This window comes from Erithacus rubecula (genome assembly GCF_903797595.1).
Source record: "Erithacus rubecula genome assembly, chromosome: 10".
Taxonomy (NCBI): domain Eukaryota; kingdom Metazoa; phylum Chordata; class Aves; order Passeriformes; family Muscicapidae; genus Erithacus; species Erithacus rubecula.
Window position 1 is genome coordinate 9,446,798 of NC_136662.1, and position 19,764 is coordinate 9,466,561.

The 19,764-nt window shown below is 38.2% G+C and overlaps 1 protein-coding gene and 1 long non-coding RNA gene across 3 annotated transcripts in view; one reads left to right on the forward strand and one right to left on the reverse strand.

The window, feature by feature from the left end:
- The first annotated feature begins 301 nt into the window (after positions 1 to 301).
- The window catches only part of LOC306805968, a 37,694-nt gene continuing 18,231 nt past the window's right edge, over positions 302 to 19,764 (forward strand). Inside the window, exons 1-2 of the long non-coding RNA XR_013775347.1 lie at positions 302 to 443; positions 2,276 to 2,395. This is a non-coding gene — a long non-coding RNA (uncharacterized lncRNA). The remainder of the gene's footprint in view (positions 444 to 2,275; positions 2,396 to 19,764) is intronic.
- The window catches only part of PLPPR4 (phospholipid phosphatase related 4), a 28,382-nt gene continuing 22,314 nt past the window's right edge, over positions 13,697 to 19,764 (reverse strand). For both annotated transcript variants that reach the window (XM_079314284.1, XM_079314283.1), the window contains one exon: positions 13,697 to 17,847. In XM_079314284.1, coding sequence (XP_079170410.1) covers positions 16,510 to 17,847 — 1,338 coding nt within the window. In that variant the 3' untranslated portion in view covers positions 13,697 to 16,509. The remainder of the gene's footprint in view (positions 17,848 to 19,764) is intronic.

The following is a 19,764-nucleotide window of genomic DNA, read 5'->3' on the forward strand; positions in this document are numbered from 1 at the left end:
AATTAGGATAGTTTGAGATTTTCAGACACATTAATGTTTTCATAATAGAACTGATTGGATTCCTGTAAAATCTGTCTAATTTTTCAAGGAAATACTAGACAAGATTTAGAAAGAATTGCTTTGTTTGTTAGAAAAACTTGCTCTGTTTCTTCAAATTGTGTAAGTTTTATATGTTAGCAGTCACAGAAATGGACAGATTATATTTGCTTTTAATCTAGTTTATGTTTTGATCACTCTTTGTCTTTTAAACAGTAACTGGCTGAAGTAATTTTCTTGTAAATCCTTAATTTTTCAGGCACTCATCTGCTTTTAATATTGTGTTGCTGCTTCAAATGAGAAATAAAACTCGGCATTTTAGTGTTTTGTGTTTCCCAACTTGCCTTTTAGATGTTTTCTGCAGGAGAATCTGTAAACAAGGTCTCATCTGGAAATAAAAAAAGGAAGTTAACGTTAATATTTTGATGCAATCCTAAAGGAATCTGCATTTTTAACCATTAGGAGCAATGCAGAAATATAATATGCTTTACTAATTTTTGTTTCTAGTTTCCCTGTTTTGGGTGCTTTCCAATTGCATTTTGATGTGGAAGTTATTGCAAGAGTAACAAGATTCATCAGGTTTATCACAAAATCTCTGTATGAATTTGCTACTCTGTAACTGACATGGATGAAAAGAACAAAAACAGCAATGTGGCTTTATGCCACACTTGTCTATGGAGAGGTGTGATGAGATATTTAAGGACAGCTGTTTTATGAAGCCTTAATGTATTCATAGTGGCAGCTGCAGATTTCTTAGAACAGAATAGCAAAAATGGAAGTGCAGCAGAGCTGTGTGCTTTGAAGAAGAAAAGTTTTATCCATGACCAAACTGTAGATGATAAGAAATTGCATAAAAAATATAAAAAAATTGCAGAGTAGATGTTTTTGGAAGGGTTTGGAAGGTACTTGTTGAAAATGGCTCTGGTTTAGGAAATCACAATCCTTTGACATGGCTGCATTAAACCCATTTTGGAACAGGTCTGTGTATTAACACAGAGATGTTGTTTGGGAACCCTCTGAACTGCAAACTGTTAAGCAGTTGAGATTTTTCTTACATCATTGTGTTGATATTTCTGCTTGGTCTTTCATATCCTGAGATATTTTTCTCCATCAAGCCGTTCTACCACTGGTTCTTGTAGCACTTTTTATTTTCACTTTGAAGCTCCAGTCAGTCCTGATTACAAGATACACAAGCACACAAGATTATTTAGTCTCAGAGAACTTGATGGATGTCAGGAAATCTGAGTATGGTACTTTAGATGTGTGTGGAGTGTATCAGCCATAGCTGATTGCAAAGATAGAATTTCATAGGCTTTGTTTTACTGAGTTACAAGACAGAGAATGCTGAGGAGTGGGGGTGAATGCTGGATTTACAGAAATGTTGAGTCATACACGTCTCTGGTAATAGCCAGCTGGTAATCACAAACACTGGGGGTGCTTTATTGCCAGGCTTACATTTCAGTTAAAACATCTATAAAAATGTGTGGGTACAACTGTAGGAGGGTACATTTTATTTGCTGTTTTTGTGTTGTGCTGTTGTTAGTAACTCAGAAATCCTTGGTGATATAATTATTTCAATCTGCAGGTGGATGTGCAGCCATCTGTCTGTCCTGCCACCAGCCAGGCTGCAGCTACAATGCAGCCTAGAAAGAGACAATTTTTTCATTTTCTCAATGAGCAATCAATGCCTTTCTCAAACTGTCCAGTCTTTCAGAAATCAGCTCTTTTTCCTCAGATTTTGTGAACATACAAGAGATATTTCCATCATCAAGTGAGCTCATTGGCAGAGGCAAAGCTACTCCAACCCTGTACTTCTGCTTTGATCTCAACCAGAAATCTGATTTTATCAGGTTCAGTAAGCCTTCTTTTGCCACTATACTGAACTGTAGGATTTTAAAAAATCATTTGGAGAATAAAACCTGGATATCATGGGATTTTCTCTTTCTTTCTGATAAGCCACCTTTCCAGTAGCATTTTCCAGAGTGGAATCTAGACAGCTGCTGCCATTTAGCTTCACTGACATATTCAGCAGCTGCATTAGTGCAGTAAAAGTCTGCAAGATGCTTGATGCTCAATCATTTAGATTGAGTTCAGGTTTGAAATATATACAAAATAATATCTAAAAATAATAATAAATGAGTTAAGAAAAAAACAAAATTAGCAAACAAACTCTAAACTACAGTTGGGAATGTATATATTTTGAATCAATTCTCTGACCATTTGTTTTTCTAAAAAGAAGTTTTCACATGAGAAGCTAACTCAGTTCATACTAAAGTAACCAATGAGCTGCTAATGGAATCATTTGAGCCAGAGGATTTCTATTTTAAATCCTGATGCCATTCCAAGTAAACTTTTTGAGGTAAGTGTTGCTATTCTGTGTTCTATAACATGATAGTAGACCGCCTACTTCAACAAAATGCTTCAGAATAACTCTCAAGATTAATTCTGTTTATGTCTTATAAATAAGACATAGAAGTGTCATTGTTCTACTCATTTACATTTCAAAAACCATCAAAACCAAAGGTGTGCATTTTCTTTTTTAACATGCCTTGATAGGAAGATGACATTAACTTTCCTTGTGATAATGGCAGACCTTGATGTCTGTCATCCAGGCCACTCTTTCCCTGGGTTCAGCATGCAACTAAAAAGACAGAAATTCATTAAAAGAGAGGTAGTGTGATGGACCTATGTTGTTCAGCTGCCCAGTTTGGGCACCAGATCTGGGAGCATCATGAGGTACGAAGTCTCTGTAACAACAACTGGCAGCGTGCCCAGGTGGCCAAGAAGGCCAGTGGCATCCTGGCTTGTATCAGGCATAGTGTAGCCTGCAGAACCAGGGCAGGGATTGTGCTGCTGTAAGTGGTTTTGGTGAACATACACCTTGACTGTTGTGTCCAATTTTGAGCCCATCACTTCAAGAAAGGCACTGAGGTGATGGAGAGTGTCCAGAGAAGTTCAGCAGGGCTGGGGAAGGGTCTGGAGCACAAATCTGCTGAGAAGCAGCTAAAGGAATTGCAGCTATTCAGGCTGGAGAAAAAGGAGCTTCATAGGAGACCTTATTGCTCTCTAAAAGTACCTGAATAGAGGTAGGTGTCAGTCACTTGTCCCAAGTAACAAGTGATAGGATGACAAATTACACCAGAGGGGGTTTAGAGCTGATACTTGGAAAACTTCCTTCACTGAAGGGGTTGTCAGGCTTTAGAACTAATTGCCTTGGGAAGTGGTTGTGTCACCACACCTGGAAATATTTGAAAGATGTATAGATGTGGCACTTACAGACATGGTTTTGTGGTGGCTTTGGCAGTGGGGGGTTAATGGTTGGACTTAAACTTAGAGGTCCTTTCCAATCTAAATGAGTCAATGAAGGACTTTGTTTCAGTTGCTGTGATCCCACTTGCAATAACAAGTTTGGGAAATTCAGTATGTCTGTCAGAAAAAGCTAAACATTGGGTATCACTGAGTTATATCCCTCTGAGGTTTTTTATATAACACAGTCGCTTGCAGTGGTGTCAGGAAGCCAAACATCAGATGACTACTTTCAAATGCAGATCCTTATATGCCCTTGAAAATTGAAGGCTGAGTTTATGAATTTGAGGCAGGTCATCTGCTACTCTGCCTAATTCTGCAGAAATAAACCCGAGCCAGGTGTAACAGCTTGAATTTCCCAAAAAAGTCATGATCTATTTCCCTCTCCCCACTGGGAGCCCAGTCTGATGTGCCCTCCTTCTATGACCTGCTCTTAGAGAGGTTGAATCCAGGCCAGGTCCTCAAACTTTGAAATTGTTCAGTAGCATTGTTTACTGAAAAGCCCATGTTACAGCGAGTAAAAAGCAAAGTTTGCATTGCAATTAGCTAATGAGAAGGTAGACTTACAGTATTCTTAAAATATTTTAAGGGGCTATAGTTTTTACAGTCTTAAACATACATTGTTGTGGGGAAGATCTTGATATTTATAAAAGTAATCTAAGACCCTCTATTTTTATGTGACTTGTATGTGCTGGATCAGGATGCACAGATGGGAGTTAACCACTCAAAGGAAATGCCCTGCAGTCATCTGCAATAAGTTGAAAGTATAGAAGAAAAAACAGGCCAATGATGTTTAATAACTTCATTTAATTTGATGTGGATAGATTACAAATACCTGTAAAATTGCCTTTTATACATATATATTTGTTTCCCTGTATAAATGGGGACTGTACAGAGTCATTATAATTTTCTGCAGTGAAGTATCCATCCATGAGTTTGCAAATTTGTTCATGAACTCTGGGGCATCAACTTGAAAGTTTTAGCTCACAATGAAACTCTGAACAATTGATTAATATTAGCAACAATATTGAGCTGTCTTGGGGTTGGAAATAGAAATCTGAACCAAGAACCAAAAATGAGTAAAATCAATAGCCATTAAAAAAAAATCACTGATTATCACCTATATTGTGACATTATCTCATTTCAGAAAAAAACCAATCAATATTATTTTAGAGAAAACAGTGCTCAGCTGCCATGTAGTTACTTTGGTGAGAATTAATCTTTTGGTCTTTTGAAGGGGACATAAACATTAAGATTTCTGTAGTTGAAGAGCAATAATACAAAGAGGGGAGCCTTCCTGCCATCACTGGGTAAGAATGGATATTGTGGCAGAGATACATTATACCAATACCACTGTGAAGTTGTGGGTGAAGTGAGGAAATAAGCTCGAGTTGGGTGATAAAATTAAAAAATGTAGGATGGAGATGTCAAGTCTGGAGTCATTGTACTTCTCAGTAAATAATTTAGTCCTGAAGTAATGTCTTCTGTCTGAAAATAGCTATTTGGCCATTTTATAGCAGTAGACTAACATTTTCAGAAATAGAGAAATTTGGAGGTTTTTTTTACTTTGTAGTAGGTGACTCTATGCTCCTCATGAATGCGTGCGTCTGCTGAAATTAGAGTATCTAGACTCTTAATGAAATATATCTTGAATAATTTTCCACCTTTTAACTTTCTCTCGGAGGAGTTTAAAAACAAGATAGAAGAGTTGCCAACATAAGTGATAGAAGAAGCAAAATTTTAGTTATGTAAAGCTGACTAATTCTGAGTTCTTATGCTAAGGGGGAAATGAGTGCAGTGCAGGCTGGGATCCCCTTGTAGCCTATTGGTGCTCAGTATATGTTGAGAGTCTTGTACACACAGACACAGAGCCCTGTATGGACATTCAGACCTTTGAAAAAAGCCATACTAGGAGTCTTATACTGGTTTTGATTTATAACCAGAAATACTATCAGAATAATGCTTTTGCTGTTGAAGGACTGCTTTACTTTTGATTTATTTTCTTCTGTGTAATTTGATCCTGTTCTCATTTTATTTCAGGGGCTTTAGATCAGGCCCTATTGCTAATTTCAGTTCCATGTGGTTTCCCTGGTAACGTTTTATTTTTAGCATCATTATGCTTCAGAGATCTGTCATGGAGGGTTCATTTTAATTTTATTTTATATGTTTCATTTCATGGCAAAATGGTAAAAACCCCAAACCCTAGTCTGCTCCACAAAATGTCTGTAAATATCTAAAAATTGTGACCATCTTACATGGTTAAAATTGTTATTACTTTGCTGCTACCTCCCCCCATGGATTCAGTGGAAGATTTTCAGGGTACAGGTTGTTAGACATTCATGCATTTTTAAATCTTTTGAAAATCATTACCCCTTTGTGCACTAGAGATGTGTTATTCTGATTTTCAGATCTACTACCACAGCAGGCCCCAAACTCTCAGCAGCACAGTGATTATAAAATAATTGGTCTGGCAAAAAAGGAGGAATACTTCTCTCATTTCTCTTCAGTACTAGTCACCTCCTCTCTCTGCAAATTACCTGGACAGAAGTAAAGAAACCATGGAGATAGTATCTGTTTCTACTTCTAGGTTCTGTTTAATGACATGTACTTGTATAGTCACCTGAGTGACTAGAAATTTCAATCTCTGCAAGGAATGTGGCTGGCTGACATTCTTGGTTTGGAGTCTCCAGCAATGATTTTGTAATGGGATTATAGTTGGAGATTTCAGGGGTTTGTTTTTTTCTTTTTCCTTAAATATTACTTGCTTTAAGTAATTAATGTGTATTCATTTTAACCCTATCTGAGACATTGGCCAACCACCCTGACAAAAAACACTGCTTGAGAATTTAGGCTGAATTTACAGGGAATAAAAATAACCCTGCTAAACATTAATTGAGTGAAAAATTATAAAACCCCCACAAGAAAACTACAACACTCTTGAATACAATGTCAATATGATGTTCCATGATACTACTTCACTGAAAAAGGAAAAAATGTAAAATTGTGTTTTAAAGCTCTCAGTGTTTTTCAAGGTAGTTTGGATTTAGAGTGCTATTAGCCCATTAACAGATCAAGGACTTTCTGATTATGTCTTTTACTCAAGCTACATAGGAAAGAGGATCTGTCAGAATTTATCAACAGATGAATAATTATTTATCCTCTTATACAGGCTCCTATTTATAGTATTTGTCAAGCAAGTTCTCTCCTAGGGATGGATAATAATATGAGCACTTCTGGTGTGATGAAAGCCTTCCCATACCTCAGGCTTTGTAATCTTTTATCTGAAATAATTGCCATAATAAGACATAAGGCCTAAAAAGCTTTAACTAAAGGTCCTGTGCTATTCAGAAAATGCCTTGGTTACAAACAGATGCTTCTATTTTCTGGCAATACTGAAATCAAGGCTCTTCTATAAATTAAAAAGAACCCAAAATTTTCATGGTTGCTAGGGAAAAGGGGAGAGAGAAATAATCCTTCCTCTTCCTTGAAGAAATGACCAATTCATTTCATAAAGTGTGTCGTTCTCAGAATTTTTTAGCTTTGTATCTTCATTGAACAATCTTGACTTAATCTGATCTAAAATAGTCTGATGAAATTTAGATGTTAGTTGGGCCAATAACATCTCATCACTATCTCTTGAGAGATGAAGAAAAATAATGAGAAAGTTGCCAGTTATGGCCTTTGGCCCATCCCAGCTGCCATAGCTAAGAGCAGTGCTAATGGGAGTTAGTGGGTTCCTTTCTGCCAAATTTGCTTGTTTTCTTCACATAGACACATTTTTTCACCTCTTGCAGTGAGCAGGAATGAAAGGCTTTTAAAAGAAAGAATTGCTGGAGCTTACATATTACAAAGGCTCATACAAATTGCCTGTCAGTCATTTGGATTTGATAGGCAGGAAAGACAGATTGGTAAGAAATGGGGTTAGGACATCTGCAAGGTTCCAGCTAGAACATTTCTTATTTCACAGTTTTAAATTTTTCCACTAAGGGGAGAGCTGAAATACTGATGTTTTTGTTTGTTGATGTGGGTTAATAATTAGCCACTGCTTGATTTGATGGTTTTGTTAGTGCTGATTATTTGATCTATTTTGGAAGACATTCCTGTTTTGAAAGCTAAATGTGATGGTACTGCACTTTATTTGTACTTTGCTCCTGTAGAATCTTTTTCCTCTCTCTTAGAAGGGAGAGGAGGAAAGAAGAGCAATAAAAATAGGTACCTTGAAGCCTTCTAGAAGAGTGTGCTAGTCAGCTTTTGTTTCTGTAGCCAAAGGGGCACAATGCTTCCAGTGGTTCATGCTGCCAGCACAGTAGGACCCGGCAGTGTCTCCATGGGCTGTGGTGTAGCAGTTCATGTTGGGTGATCAGAGCCCTCCCTGGGGTCCTGGGTGCCAGGATTAGCCTCTGGGGTTGGATGCTGAAAAGACTGAGTGATTATGTGTGTTAACTAACACACAGAGTTCCAGAAGTTTTTAACATTTGCTATGATAGCTAAAGGATCTTGTTTATTGTAACTGACTCTTCACTGTCCCAAGAACCACTAGGTTTTAAATTTTTGTTTAAGGTGATGTAGATTAGTTTGAAAAGAAACAGCATACAATATACAAATCTTCTGTCCTTTTGTCTCATCATCTTAATATGCACTCATTACTCTGATATATACCAGGCACTTTCAAGGAGTAAAAATAAGGCCAACCTGAATTAAAGTATTTTCTTCTTAAGATTCCTCTCAGGCACTTGGTAGTAGAAGACAGAGATTTGAACTTTATGTTCAGTGTAGAGACAATATAATCAACTAGATGCTCAGCAAAACATCTAAAAATATGTATTTGGAAAGTATATGCTAAAAAGACATAAAGTACTTTCAACACTTTTATGCTTAAGTGATAGATCTGTGATGTTCATATCCAGAAGCTTCTCCTTGCCTAGGTTGTTCTGTGGTATTGGTACCAGAGACATGTAAGTATTGCAAATATCTGAACTTCTGGATTCATAGCATCTTAATCAAATTTAATTTCCTCTTCTGGAAAAATGAAGGATCTTTTCATTAATACAGGAAACAATTACTGTAGTTTACATAAGGTCAATTCATACTTTTTAGTAGAAAGCAGCATTAGTGTGCAAGCTTGCCACAGAGTATCATTATGCTGTGAAAACCATGTAGGAGTGCATTTAAATGGAGCATTTTATTTTTGTCTTACAAAAGAGAGAAAAACTGAATAATTTTACAACATACAAATTTTTTCCTATTTAAATGATAACATCAGAATTCTACCAGGAACTGGCAGCACTCAGTAAAGATTAATACAGTTGCAGGAGATTATGGCATGTACCAAATGTCATCCTTGTGCCCTAAATATAATAAACATAAAATATATTACGTGTCTGCCTGCAATTGATTATACAACTACTTTGTTTTATGTAGTCCTATCTTTTAAGAAGTGGGAATCAGGGTGGACTCAGAATTCAATTTATCAGCAGTTTATCAGTGCTAAACTCTCTCTGGACAATCCAAAGCTCCATGTTGCTATAATTTAAAAGCAGAAATACATTTGCACTTTTCGAGAGAATTATGAATAATGAGATACTAGCTACAGAGAAATCATATTTCAGCCTTGAACTGTTGTCATTATAATTTTTTCTAAAAGTAAACCCTAAAGTTTCTGCAGTGATTTAGACAGTGGCTTATTTTTACTTGTTAAAAATGTTCATTGATTCCATACAAAGCAGTTGCATTGTAGGTGAAACATATTGGTTGTCTCTACAAGGACAGGACAGGGTGCAATAAAAATTGGAATGGACACCCTTGTAGTCTATAGTTCTGACAGCTGGATTCCTTATGTACAAGAAAGTATCATCAACTGGTACTTGGAGAGATGGATTAGAAATATGGAATTTCAATTTCATTTCCTAGCAAATAGGAATAAACACTGCAAAAGTAAAGTACTCTTTAACTGCTACAGGAGCAATGTGTGGATGAGAAACAAACGACCAGGTGCTATAGCTTTTTTCATTTTTCTGAGAATAGAAAGTGCTGGGAACATCATATTAAAGCATCTGAATGATATGTATTCCTTAATTTTTTAGTTTTTCATCTCAAGTTTCCACTAGTCCTGATAGAAAGTATGCACAGCTACACTATACTATAAGTAATAACTGATCATTTATCTGTTTCAGATTTTAAATTCTGATTGAACAAAGCAAGTCTGTGGTATACTGCTGATCCATGGTTTTTGCTCAGTGTAGCAATGATGCAGCACATCTAGCAGCTACATCCGTTTCTATGGCAGCAGATCTCTTGCTGTGTCTCTCTACATGCTTTCCTTTATAACAACAGACTGTTTGTACAGTCTGACATGGCTTAGTGGCAAACAACTGATACTGCCCAACTCACCAGCCTTGCTACAAATCCACTCAGTGAACTTCACTGGTAATATGTTCTTTCTCAACGACAAGAGCTCAGGGCTTTGTAAAGTAGGCACATTTTGTATCTTAAGTATGGAGGAAATTAATTGTGTTGCAGCGACCCAGTCTTCATTTATTTGATGAATAACTGAAGATGAATTAAGAAAGCACTGATTGTACTAATTATCTGCCTACACTGCTTGATAAAATCACATGCAAATTTAAAATTTTTTTTTTTCTTTCAGTGCTGCTTACACTTCCATTTTGTATAACATCTTCAACTTCTCCTGACTCACTTTTTTTTCTTGGGTAAGGTATAAGTTTTGGGGCTTTTAAACTTATATCTGAATTCTTCCACCTGCATCATAAAGTAAGTTGCTGAATGGAGAACTCTAATTAAAAATAAAAGCATATAAAGAAACCTCTTCCAGCTGTCGGCCTTGGTTTAGCAGGTTAGAGAAATCTGCAATCTGTTAGGCTTACAGAGCTCACAGCACATTTGTTTTGTGTTACCAGCCAGGAAGTGCTATGTGAAGCTGTCATGATCATTTAAACTGCATGCTCCTCTTCAGTTTTTCTGCTCATTCTTTGGTAGTAAACCAAGGCATGATTTGTCATCATACCCATAGTAGTTCTCAGGAAACTAAAGTCTAGAAGTGGCCAAAGCCTGCAACTGTTCCCTGCCAGGCTGGTTCATAATTGGTGTTGGGAGATATAGGATGTTGGATAGTTCACAGGTGAAAATGAGCAAAGCTATTGCTCCCAGTTGTGTGATGTTATTCACATAGCAGAGATAGTCTTCTGGCCCTGGCATGGGGTAGGAACAGACATGATCCACAAACTCTGTTTGAAGCAGAGCAGAGACAGGATCACATTGCACTCAGATATGCTCCAGTCTCCTCTGAACGATTTGGTGAGAGAGCAGAGCTTTTCCCTAAGCATCATTTAGTAGCTGCAGAGATTTGACAGATCCACAAATCCCCATGACTCCCATTTCTTCCTGAGCAGCACTGGAAAAGTAACAGAGTATGAAAAAGCTGAATGGCACCTGACCTTTGAAGGAAGGAGAGGTTTGGAGGGGGGTTAATATTTTTTTTCCCACTTGAATATGAGACATGCTTTCTAGGACTGAGAAGACTCATTTGAGTTATGGATAAATTTTTAGGGTGTTGGGTTTTTTTTGTGTTTGTTTGTTTGTTTGTTTTAAACAGGATTATGCTGATAAAGCCATTGAATGTGAATTTGTTTATCCTTTATGGCAAAATCACAGATTTCATATATGGGAGATATAATTAAATGATGTCTATATGCATATTTGGAATGTCTGAAGAGATTACTGCAGGCAAAGCAGAAAAAATTTAGAGAGAGTATTTGCAACCTTGCCACAATTTGTTCCTTGATTTATATTGAAGGTTTAGCTTTCTCCTTCTAAACCCTGGCTTGAACATGTTAACTTTGGGTTGTGTGTGTTTTTATGCACATATATGCAGCTGGAGTTCCCTTACTTTTCTTTGAATGTATAGAGACACTTGGAAGTTTTATCCCATGGTTGATACATTCTGTGCTTTAAGGTTTGTGGAAAGATTTAATTAATAACTTTATGAACAAGGGTTCTAATGCCTTTAAAATGTTCTTGCCAAATTAGGTGTGCACTGATACATCACACAAACCGTCTTCAAAAATCTGTACCAAACAGATTCTGGTACAGTCTTGTCTTATGCGACTTCATATATCAAGGCCTCTGAAGTCCAGCACAAAATAGTTTTAAGTTTCAGTTTAATCAATCATACCTTTGCAAACCCCTTTGCATGATCACATTTAGTCATCAATCTTGATCACGGTGAGTGGCTCTCTTAAATCAGTGACACTCTTGATGTAGCCAGAATGGTCTAAGAGAATGTGACAAGGTTTGTCATCTTCATTTTAGATGAAGTTTTATAATCTCTACATCAAAGATACCCTTCAGAGTGGGACTTTGTTTTTAGCTTAAATTCAGATGTTTAAAGTGTTTTAAATGTGACCTTTAAAAGTTTGAACTAATTCATAGGGGCCAATCCCAGGGGAGAACTCATCAGATTTGCATCACATGTCAGCTTTCAGCAGTCCTACCCTAGTCTTTCTCTCTTGTATCCTTCACAGGGTCTCTCCCAGCCATACCAGCCATCACTGTCTGTAGCTTTTCCACACTGCCAACACATGTCCCAGAGGATGGAACACCATAACCTTGGGTCACAGCCCTTATGCTTCACACAGCCTCACTCAAGGCATACAATGCACTGCCACAGCAGCATCTGAGAGGCCTCTCCTGAAACTGGCTACTGATGCTGTGCAGGCAGGACGTTCCTCAGCCCCAGCCACAAGAAGAAAGTGCCTTCTGTCACCAGAGAGAGAACAGTATCACAACTGTGCAGACACTTGTCTTTTTTGAGAGACAACATACTGTTTTTTGATTTCTTTCTTGCTTGAGGGCTCCCATCTTAACTTGTCATGAAAATCATGGCATGGGGATTGCCGAGTGACCCAGATTTGCACCACAGCTTGAGGCGATGTCGGTCCATCCCGTGTGCCTTGGCATGGAGCACAGCACATGTGTGACATTGTTGTCGCCACTCAGCTCTGTGCTGCCTGGCTGGAGTCAGCAGGGACAGCAGCTGCCCAGTGCCCCCAGCCACAGCAGGTCACCTGCTCCAAGGACACACAAGTGCAAAGGGGCAGCCTGCACAAAGGCCCAGGCACACTTGGGAAAGCTTCTCAGAGTGTTTGCTATGCTGCCATGCATTGCAGGGTGGTCCTTATTAAGCCATTGGCAGTGTCAGTGCAAGCCTCAGCTGCAGCTGTGCCTTCTACTCCAGGCACCTGGGCCCCCCTGCTGCCATTTCAGGGTGTTTCTAGACAGGAGGGTCTTTGCTGTTTGCTTACCACACTACCTTGTGTGCCATCTAGGTAAGGCTGCTTCTCTCAGGTTTGCCTCTGACATCTGCCCTGTTCTCATTCACAAATCCAAGGCTGGCCTTGCCATGTCTGGCAGGCCTACCCAACACCAGCAAGATGATTTAGGGGCATCAGGGGCTTACAAATGCAGCTGGTGCTGCAGAATAATTGACCAGGTACATCCTCACATGGCTTGAAGTTCCCAATTCATTTGGGGTTTTTTGTAAAAGGTTTTTGGCTAGAGAAAAGTTTGTTTGGACACTGTTGCTTACAAATTCTTATACTGCACAAGGTCTTGAGGTTTCTCACCAATGACCACTTTTACACATCATGAGATACCTAATAGTGAAAAACAGTTTGGGAGGAATGAGACTTTGCTTCACCACAGACAAACAAACATCAATGAGGAATTTTATCTTTATTTCATGATGTTAGCACAATAAACTCACACAGTAGCATTGATCTGTACTTATTTAACAAAATACATTTATAGCAATTTACAAATTATTTTCCATTTGAAAACATGGCATAACATTTTATTAAACACAATACTTTATATAGAGAATTCTCATTTAAAAACATATTTTATTTTTAAGTATTTTCTTTTCTCAGTAAAGCACAGCCTAACAAAGAAATTCGTGCCTGTTAGCAAGTAAGAAAATCAGAACACTAAGAAGATGTCACCTGTCAATTTATTTGATTAATTTTAAATTAAGGTACCAGTGGAATGTAAACAAAGAGTAATTTTACAAAAGGCTCCTTATCAAATATACATGCAGAGGTCTGAGTTCCAATGTATATATTATTACACTTCTGCTCTCTAACGTAATATAATTTGATAAGCCATTATTAAAAACAGTAGCCTTTGGCACTTTGAGTAAAAAAGAATATATCAATATTTATGTATAGAACATAATTTCAATGATTACACAAGAGCTTTAAAATCTTTTCTTAAGAAATAGGAAACTTTAGGAAAAATATCACACTGCACTTGAAATAGTGCAGCAAGTTTTAGAGTAATAAAAGCAACATATATGCCAATATATATCTGACTAAAACCAAGGAATAAAGAACAAACACTCCCACCAGGAATCCTGCTGTTTCCAAAACAGCTAAATTGCCAGAGGGAACATTTTCTAATCTTTGCTTTATTGCCATTATTCTCCATTTCAATTTTCCTTTATTTCCAGGTTCATCTACTTATGTTCTTTTCCCCTGCACTTACAAACTAACAAATGATTGCATCTTATTTCCCTGCACTGATAGGCCAACAGTGTTTGTGTCTTACCCATTCCTTTAAAGCTATTCCTACCTGCTTTATCCTGTACCTAGACTAAACTAAATCCAAAGGGTTTTGTTCATGACAGTCCAAGTGTTTGTAATTCCTTGGAATCTTGTACAAAATTTCATATTAAATACCAAGGACTAAAGATACATCCTTTTGAAACAAAAAAAACAAATCCTGACTTGTAAATACTAGCATCTGAGAACTTATTTCTAAAAAAATTACTTCTTTTTCTTTTTCTCCTGGTATCTATGATTATTTTTCCCAGCTGATGTGCCTTAAAGTATGTATATGTCTTCAACATACAGTGCCTTAGACAATACATAGACAATATGCTGCAACCCTACTGGGTAGCTTCTTACATGCAACCTGCAGAATACTTTCTCCCAATCATCCTAAGTATGATGGGGTCATCTTGTATCGCTAGCAGAAAGAGTGTGGTCATTTCTTTAAGGACTGACACTCTTCCACAGCACTGGGTGATGGGCAGGTGAGGGAAGCATTGCTTGGCACAATTGGCTTGACAGCAAGCATTCAGTAAGCCTGGAGCACCTAAAAAACTGGGAAGAACATATAAAGCTTTCCATCGACTCGCAAACACCATCCTCATCCTTGTGAAATTACTTAGGTTTGGGGTTGGGTTTGGGATTTTGTTTTGGTTTGGAGGTCTTTTTTTTGGGTTTTTGTTTAGTTGTTTGGTTTGGGTTTTTTGTTTTTGTTTTTTTTTGGTCTATGTTTGTGTTGTGCCGTTGATCTTCTTGAACAGGATGATTCTTTCTTCTACCTCCTACTTGGCTGGGGTAGGGTGGGCCTTTCCTTAGAGTTCTGTGGGGTAGGGTCTGTAGAAAGGTTCTGACTATAAAGAATGTATCTGGTTTTCTGATACCCTAAATAAGAAGAGGACTTAGACCAAAACAATTCTCTCAAGAAGCCAGAGAGAACAGATCTGATTTGCTATTTCTTATACACTGAGAGGACTTGCTCAGCTTCCTAGCTTCCCTTCCCCTCCTAGCAGGTGTCTGAGAGTAATTGTCTCTCAGGTAGAAATAGGAGAGAATGAAGAATTGCAGTGGGTGAGCACTGGCCTTGTCTTCCTTCTGGGTTTAAGTCAGAGCCAAATGAAATGAGGCATTTCTTCAAGCAGGCCCATTCTAGGACATGCTGTTTATTCCTTTGAGAGCTTATCCTTTCAATATTTTTTTGGCAATGGAGATTTTTAGCAGGCAAGTTTTTTCATTATACCCAAAGCTTGGTTTGCTAAAATAATTCATGTTCTCTAGGTGCAGAGACCTTTTATATTCTTAAGTGACAGTGGTGGGAAAAATATCATACTTAAGAAGGCTCTGGGGAGTGTCTCAAGGAAGGTGAACTGTAGCAGTGGCACAATGCAACACTTGTTCAGTGATTCTGCAATACCAAGACATTCCATTCTTTAAAGCGAAGCACAACTCCCCTAGGTGATGGTGATTGGGGTGAAACTTGTGATTGTTCTTGTGGCATACTAAGCAAGTGAGGTGAATGACTGCTTCTAAGTGTGAGCTATGATATTAATTCCTGTCTCCTTGAAAGCTGGTCAGGGAAGTTGCCATCTATTTTTATTTACTCATGGCTCACCCTTCACATTTGCACATCTTGCAGTTATTGGTGTCCTGCATTATTTGTTTAAAAACTAATAGAAAAATGGAAGGGTCACTGAAGGACAGAATAAGAAGTTTAAAAATGTAAAATCTGAATTACTTGCAGTACTTGATAAGACCCCTTAAAAAACGTAATTGAATACAATTCTACAAGTTAGCCCACTAAGAAGCAGCCTCTTCATTAGTAGCACCTGTTCTTAAACAAAAGTTGAGCAGTAGCAGCAAAACTATTAAAAATAGATAGTCATTCCATTCTAATGGAATGTCACCCACACATTTTTTGTTGCAGTAGACATCTTAAAGAACTACACAAAACCTTTGCAATCTTTGAATGTGACAGATCCACTATAACAAAGCTGTAAATATTTCCTACGCTAAATGAATGCAGCCAGCATCATCATAGTATTAGCAATATTACTTGTAAAGTAACTGCACATCAATATGTCATGTTTGCAGAGTCTAATAATTATATAATTTTTTAAAACATGTAAAGTTATCATCAGCACCATCCTGTATTAAAGATTTGGTGCAAATTCTGCAAAGGTGAATATATACCACTGATACAGCCTTTGCTGCGAAAAAGTCAGTCAATTTTGGACACATATAAAATAAAAAGTTGGCACATTCAGGAAATACAGTGTCTGTGTTCAAGACCATTCTTTTAATTGACATCATCGCCCTCAGATAAATGTTTTGAATCTGAAGAAACAGGTTGCATGAAAATGTTTCACATTAGTTCTGGCATTGTGCTTTTCCCCCCACCACATGCTTTTCACAGGCTCATGCACATTGCAGGGCTGCTGGTCAGTAAATTGGCACATAAAGGTAAATATCAGCTCAAAAGAAAGAGAGCAGAACCTGTGTCAAGATGTGTTTACTTTGTGGTGGTATGGTCCAGCTGATATGTCTCCTCTCAGTCCTTGTACGCTCGTGTGGGGGATGTGCCTTTATAGAAGATGTTTCTGGTGTTCTCCGGACTGCTCCCTCTCTCAGGGATTAAAATGATGTTCCCTTTTCTTCGAAGTGTTGAGTCCCGGCTAGAAGAAATGGACAGAGTCTCTGAGCCAATCTCACTTCCCTCCACTGGTGTGACTCTTATCGTGGTGATTCCGTGATGGTGATGCTCGGTGTTATCTATGTTGCTTCTTTTCCTGTCACCTGACCCATAACTGTCTTTTAAGGAGTCACAGCTCTCAGAGTCTCTGTTAAGATCATTTAGCTCATATGTTTGACGAAGAGTGACTTTTTCAGGGCCTTTCCATTTCCATGACCCACTTCCTTCGCCTTCTGAGGGCATCTGAATTACAGGTCTGTTATTTTCTGGATGGGCCTCAACTCTTACAATGCTACTTGGCTCATGATCTGTCAAGGTTTTATATCTGATGGCTCCTGTACAGGTCACTGTGCTTCCCTCTGAACTCTTTGGACTGCCCTGAAGCACTCCTTGCTGCTTAGACATGGCTATTACTTGCATGATTCTTGGCTGGCTATTACTCCTGCATGCAACACTCTTCTCAGCAGCTTTCAGCCATTTAGCTCTAGCTGAACTACTTTTGGGTGATGTGTTCACGTTCTCCTGAGTCTCTTCAGGAATGTGTACCAGCTGGGATGAGCCAGGACGGGACTGGATAGAGACCCTTGGCCCACCAGTAAGACCTGAGTTGTTACAACCTGGTACGCTGCCAGGTTGGATTTTCAGGTATTGGCTAGTTGGGCCATGATGATCACCATTTACACCCACTCTGGAGGGTTCTGAGCTTGACCTCATTTCGATAGCCCTTGGTGGTGACTGGCCAGATTCAGTCTCTATTACCTGCAGTGACAACTTTCTACTTTCATTCTTGTTCTTCCACTGGGACAGCAGCTGTTTGGAACGGGCGGAATCCATTGATGCGTGTATTGTTGCATTTCGTCTTGCTGGATCTTCCAAGGATGGTGTGTTGACTCTTGGCAAAGTGTTGCTGAAAGTAACCATGTTTTCTTTTCCCATTGGGCTTCGTGGTGTTATTATTTCTACATCAGCATTTGCTCTCTTCAGGTTGGTCAGAGAGCCTGAATCTCTGTGGTTTCTATTCAGGATACTTTCTGTACGGTGAGAGACAATGCCATCGCTGCCGCCGCCATTTTTACCTGGCAGGATTCTGTTGGCATCTTGGCTGAGGTCTGTCAGTGACCTTAGAGGTTCTCTATGAAAATTTGGGTGAAACACATTCTCGTCGCTTGGTAAGAAGTTCCCCACAGCATACAGGCCCTGATATTTGGACAGAAGCATCAACAATTGGTTACATTAAAAAGGATACCTTTTAAGGTACTTTAATTACATTCTTTTGCTTTTAAATAGAATTCAGTGAAATAATTACTCCAGCTAAACTGATGGGTATGCTCACTTGCCTTTCCTCACTAGTATAACCTTAGTCCAAATTCTGTCCTCAATCTGGTACCTCTAGGTATGTATGAAGTAGTCTCCCTAGGATAACTAGGGCATATTATTCATGGCAATAAACAGCTGAGGTATGGATTTAACCTCCATGAGATTTCTTTTTATCAAGCAACAGATACAGCTACAGAAATAATGTTTTGTTAGAAAAAGAGCAAAATAGATGTTTCTAGTCTGTTAGGCAACGCTATTTTACAGCTATACTACCGCCTACACTGATTTACTGAATCTTGTTACAGCCTGAGTTGTTCTCTGCCATTAGCAGATTCTGCCCTTTCTACTGCACAATAACCATGTAATACAATATCTAGATAATAGAAAAATTTATCAACTTTAAATCAATTGCTTTCCAAGCTGTGCAGAACTTTAATAAGATTTGGTTATAAAATATTTTCCTAATCAGTAGGCTCACTGTAAAATGCTTTCATTTAAAAAAGACTCCACTGAGGGTAGTCTGTGAGAGGGTCAAATATCTGACTCAATCACTTGAGTTACTTGTTCTTTACACTCCTTTCAGAATTATTTGTAGTTTCACATTATTTCTCCATCCTCCTACTGATGTGTAGTTTTGAGGGCAGATTTACAGAGCACTGGGTATTCAGGACAACATACTCTCTGCTGTATGATGTCACACAACAGTATATTAAGACCTAACATAGCATACTTGTGCATTTTAAACATGGGGACAACAGCTTCATTTAGGTAAATCTACAACACAGAGTAATTTGAAATAATATTCTCAACAGAGTGCCTTTCTGCTCACAGTGCAATCATAGAAGCTCACTTTAGTAGCTTATGGGGTTTCTGTTATTACTCTGACTGCTCTTTCTTCTGCCACTATGAAAGGCATTTTTCTCTGGTCACCTGTGCAGACCATCTGCAGTTACCTCAGGTTATGTCATCACAGAAAAAAGGGGGTCAGGAAATAAACTTATTTTAGTATTATACTAAAATTCATCATTGACTGCTTGGGGGTAGAAACCATCCCACTGGCTGTTACGACCCTTCTGTTCACCTGCCCACACTCAAGCAGTGGTGTCAGCAGAAGCTCTGATTGCTCCCAGGCACCTGTGTTGCTTTCTGAGCAGCCAGGGCAGTGAATTCCTACTGGACACATATTGAGAGCAGCAAGCAAAAGCAAGTGCTTGATGAACTTCCTCTGAGAGATACAATCAGGCCCGACCTACATGGTTCCTTACAGGACCCTTCCAAGGTGCTCCATTTCTTTTGACATGATACAAAGGAAAAACATAAGGAATAACCTAATCTGAGTATCCTTTTTCTGCTGCATAGTTTCCCTAAGACCTCTAAAGAATCACAAGTGTATAATATTGCCTTTAATTTCTTGAATATTCAGCAATTCACTCAGCTGAGTTGCTCTGACTAATTCAGTAATTTTTTGAGATCATAAAGCGAATACGGTATCAACTCAGGTCAGCAACAAATGCTAATTACTCAAATATTTTTCTTCTTGTTATGCTTATAAGTGTGGATTAGAAAATATGAGTATTTTAAAGTATTTAATGAAGCACATAAAGTTAAAACTGTTTCTATATACGTCAGATTTTTATATTCCACTTTATGCACTGTTCTGCAACTTCACATTGAAATACTTGTTTGCTTTTAAAGTCATCATCCCTAATGCATCATCTTTAACACATATTGACTGTATTTATACTTACAGCATGTGAGCATGATGAAAAGTTTTCATAAAAATACCCAGTACTCTTA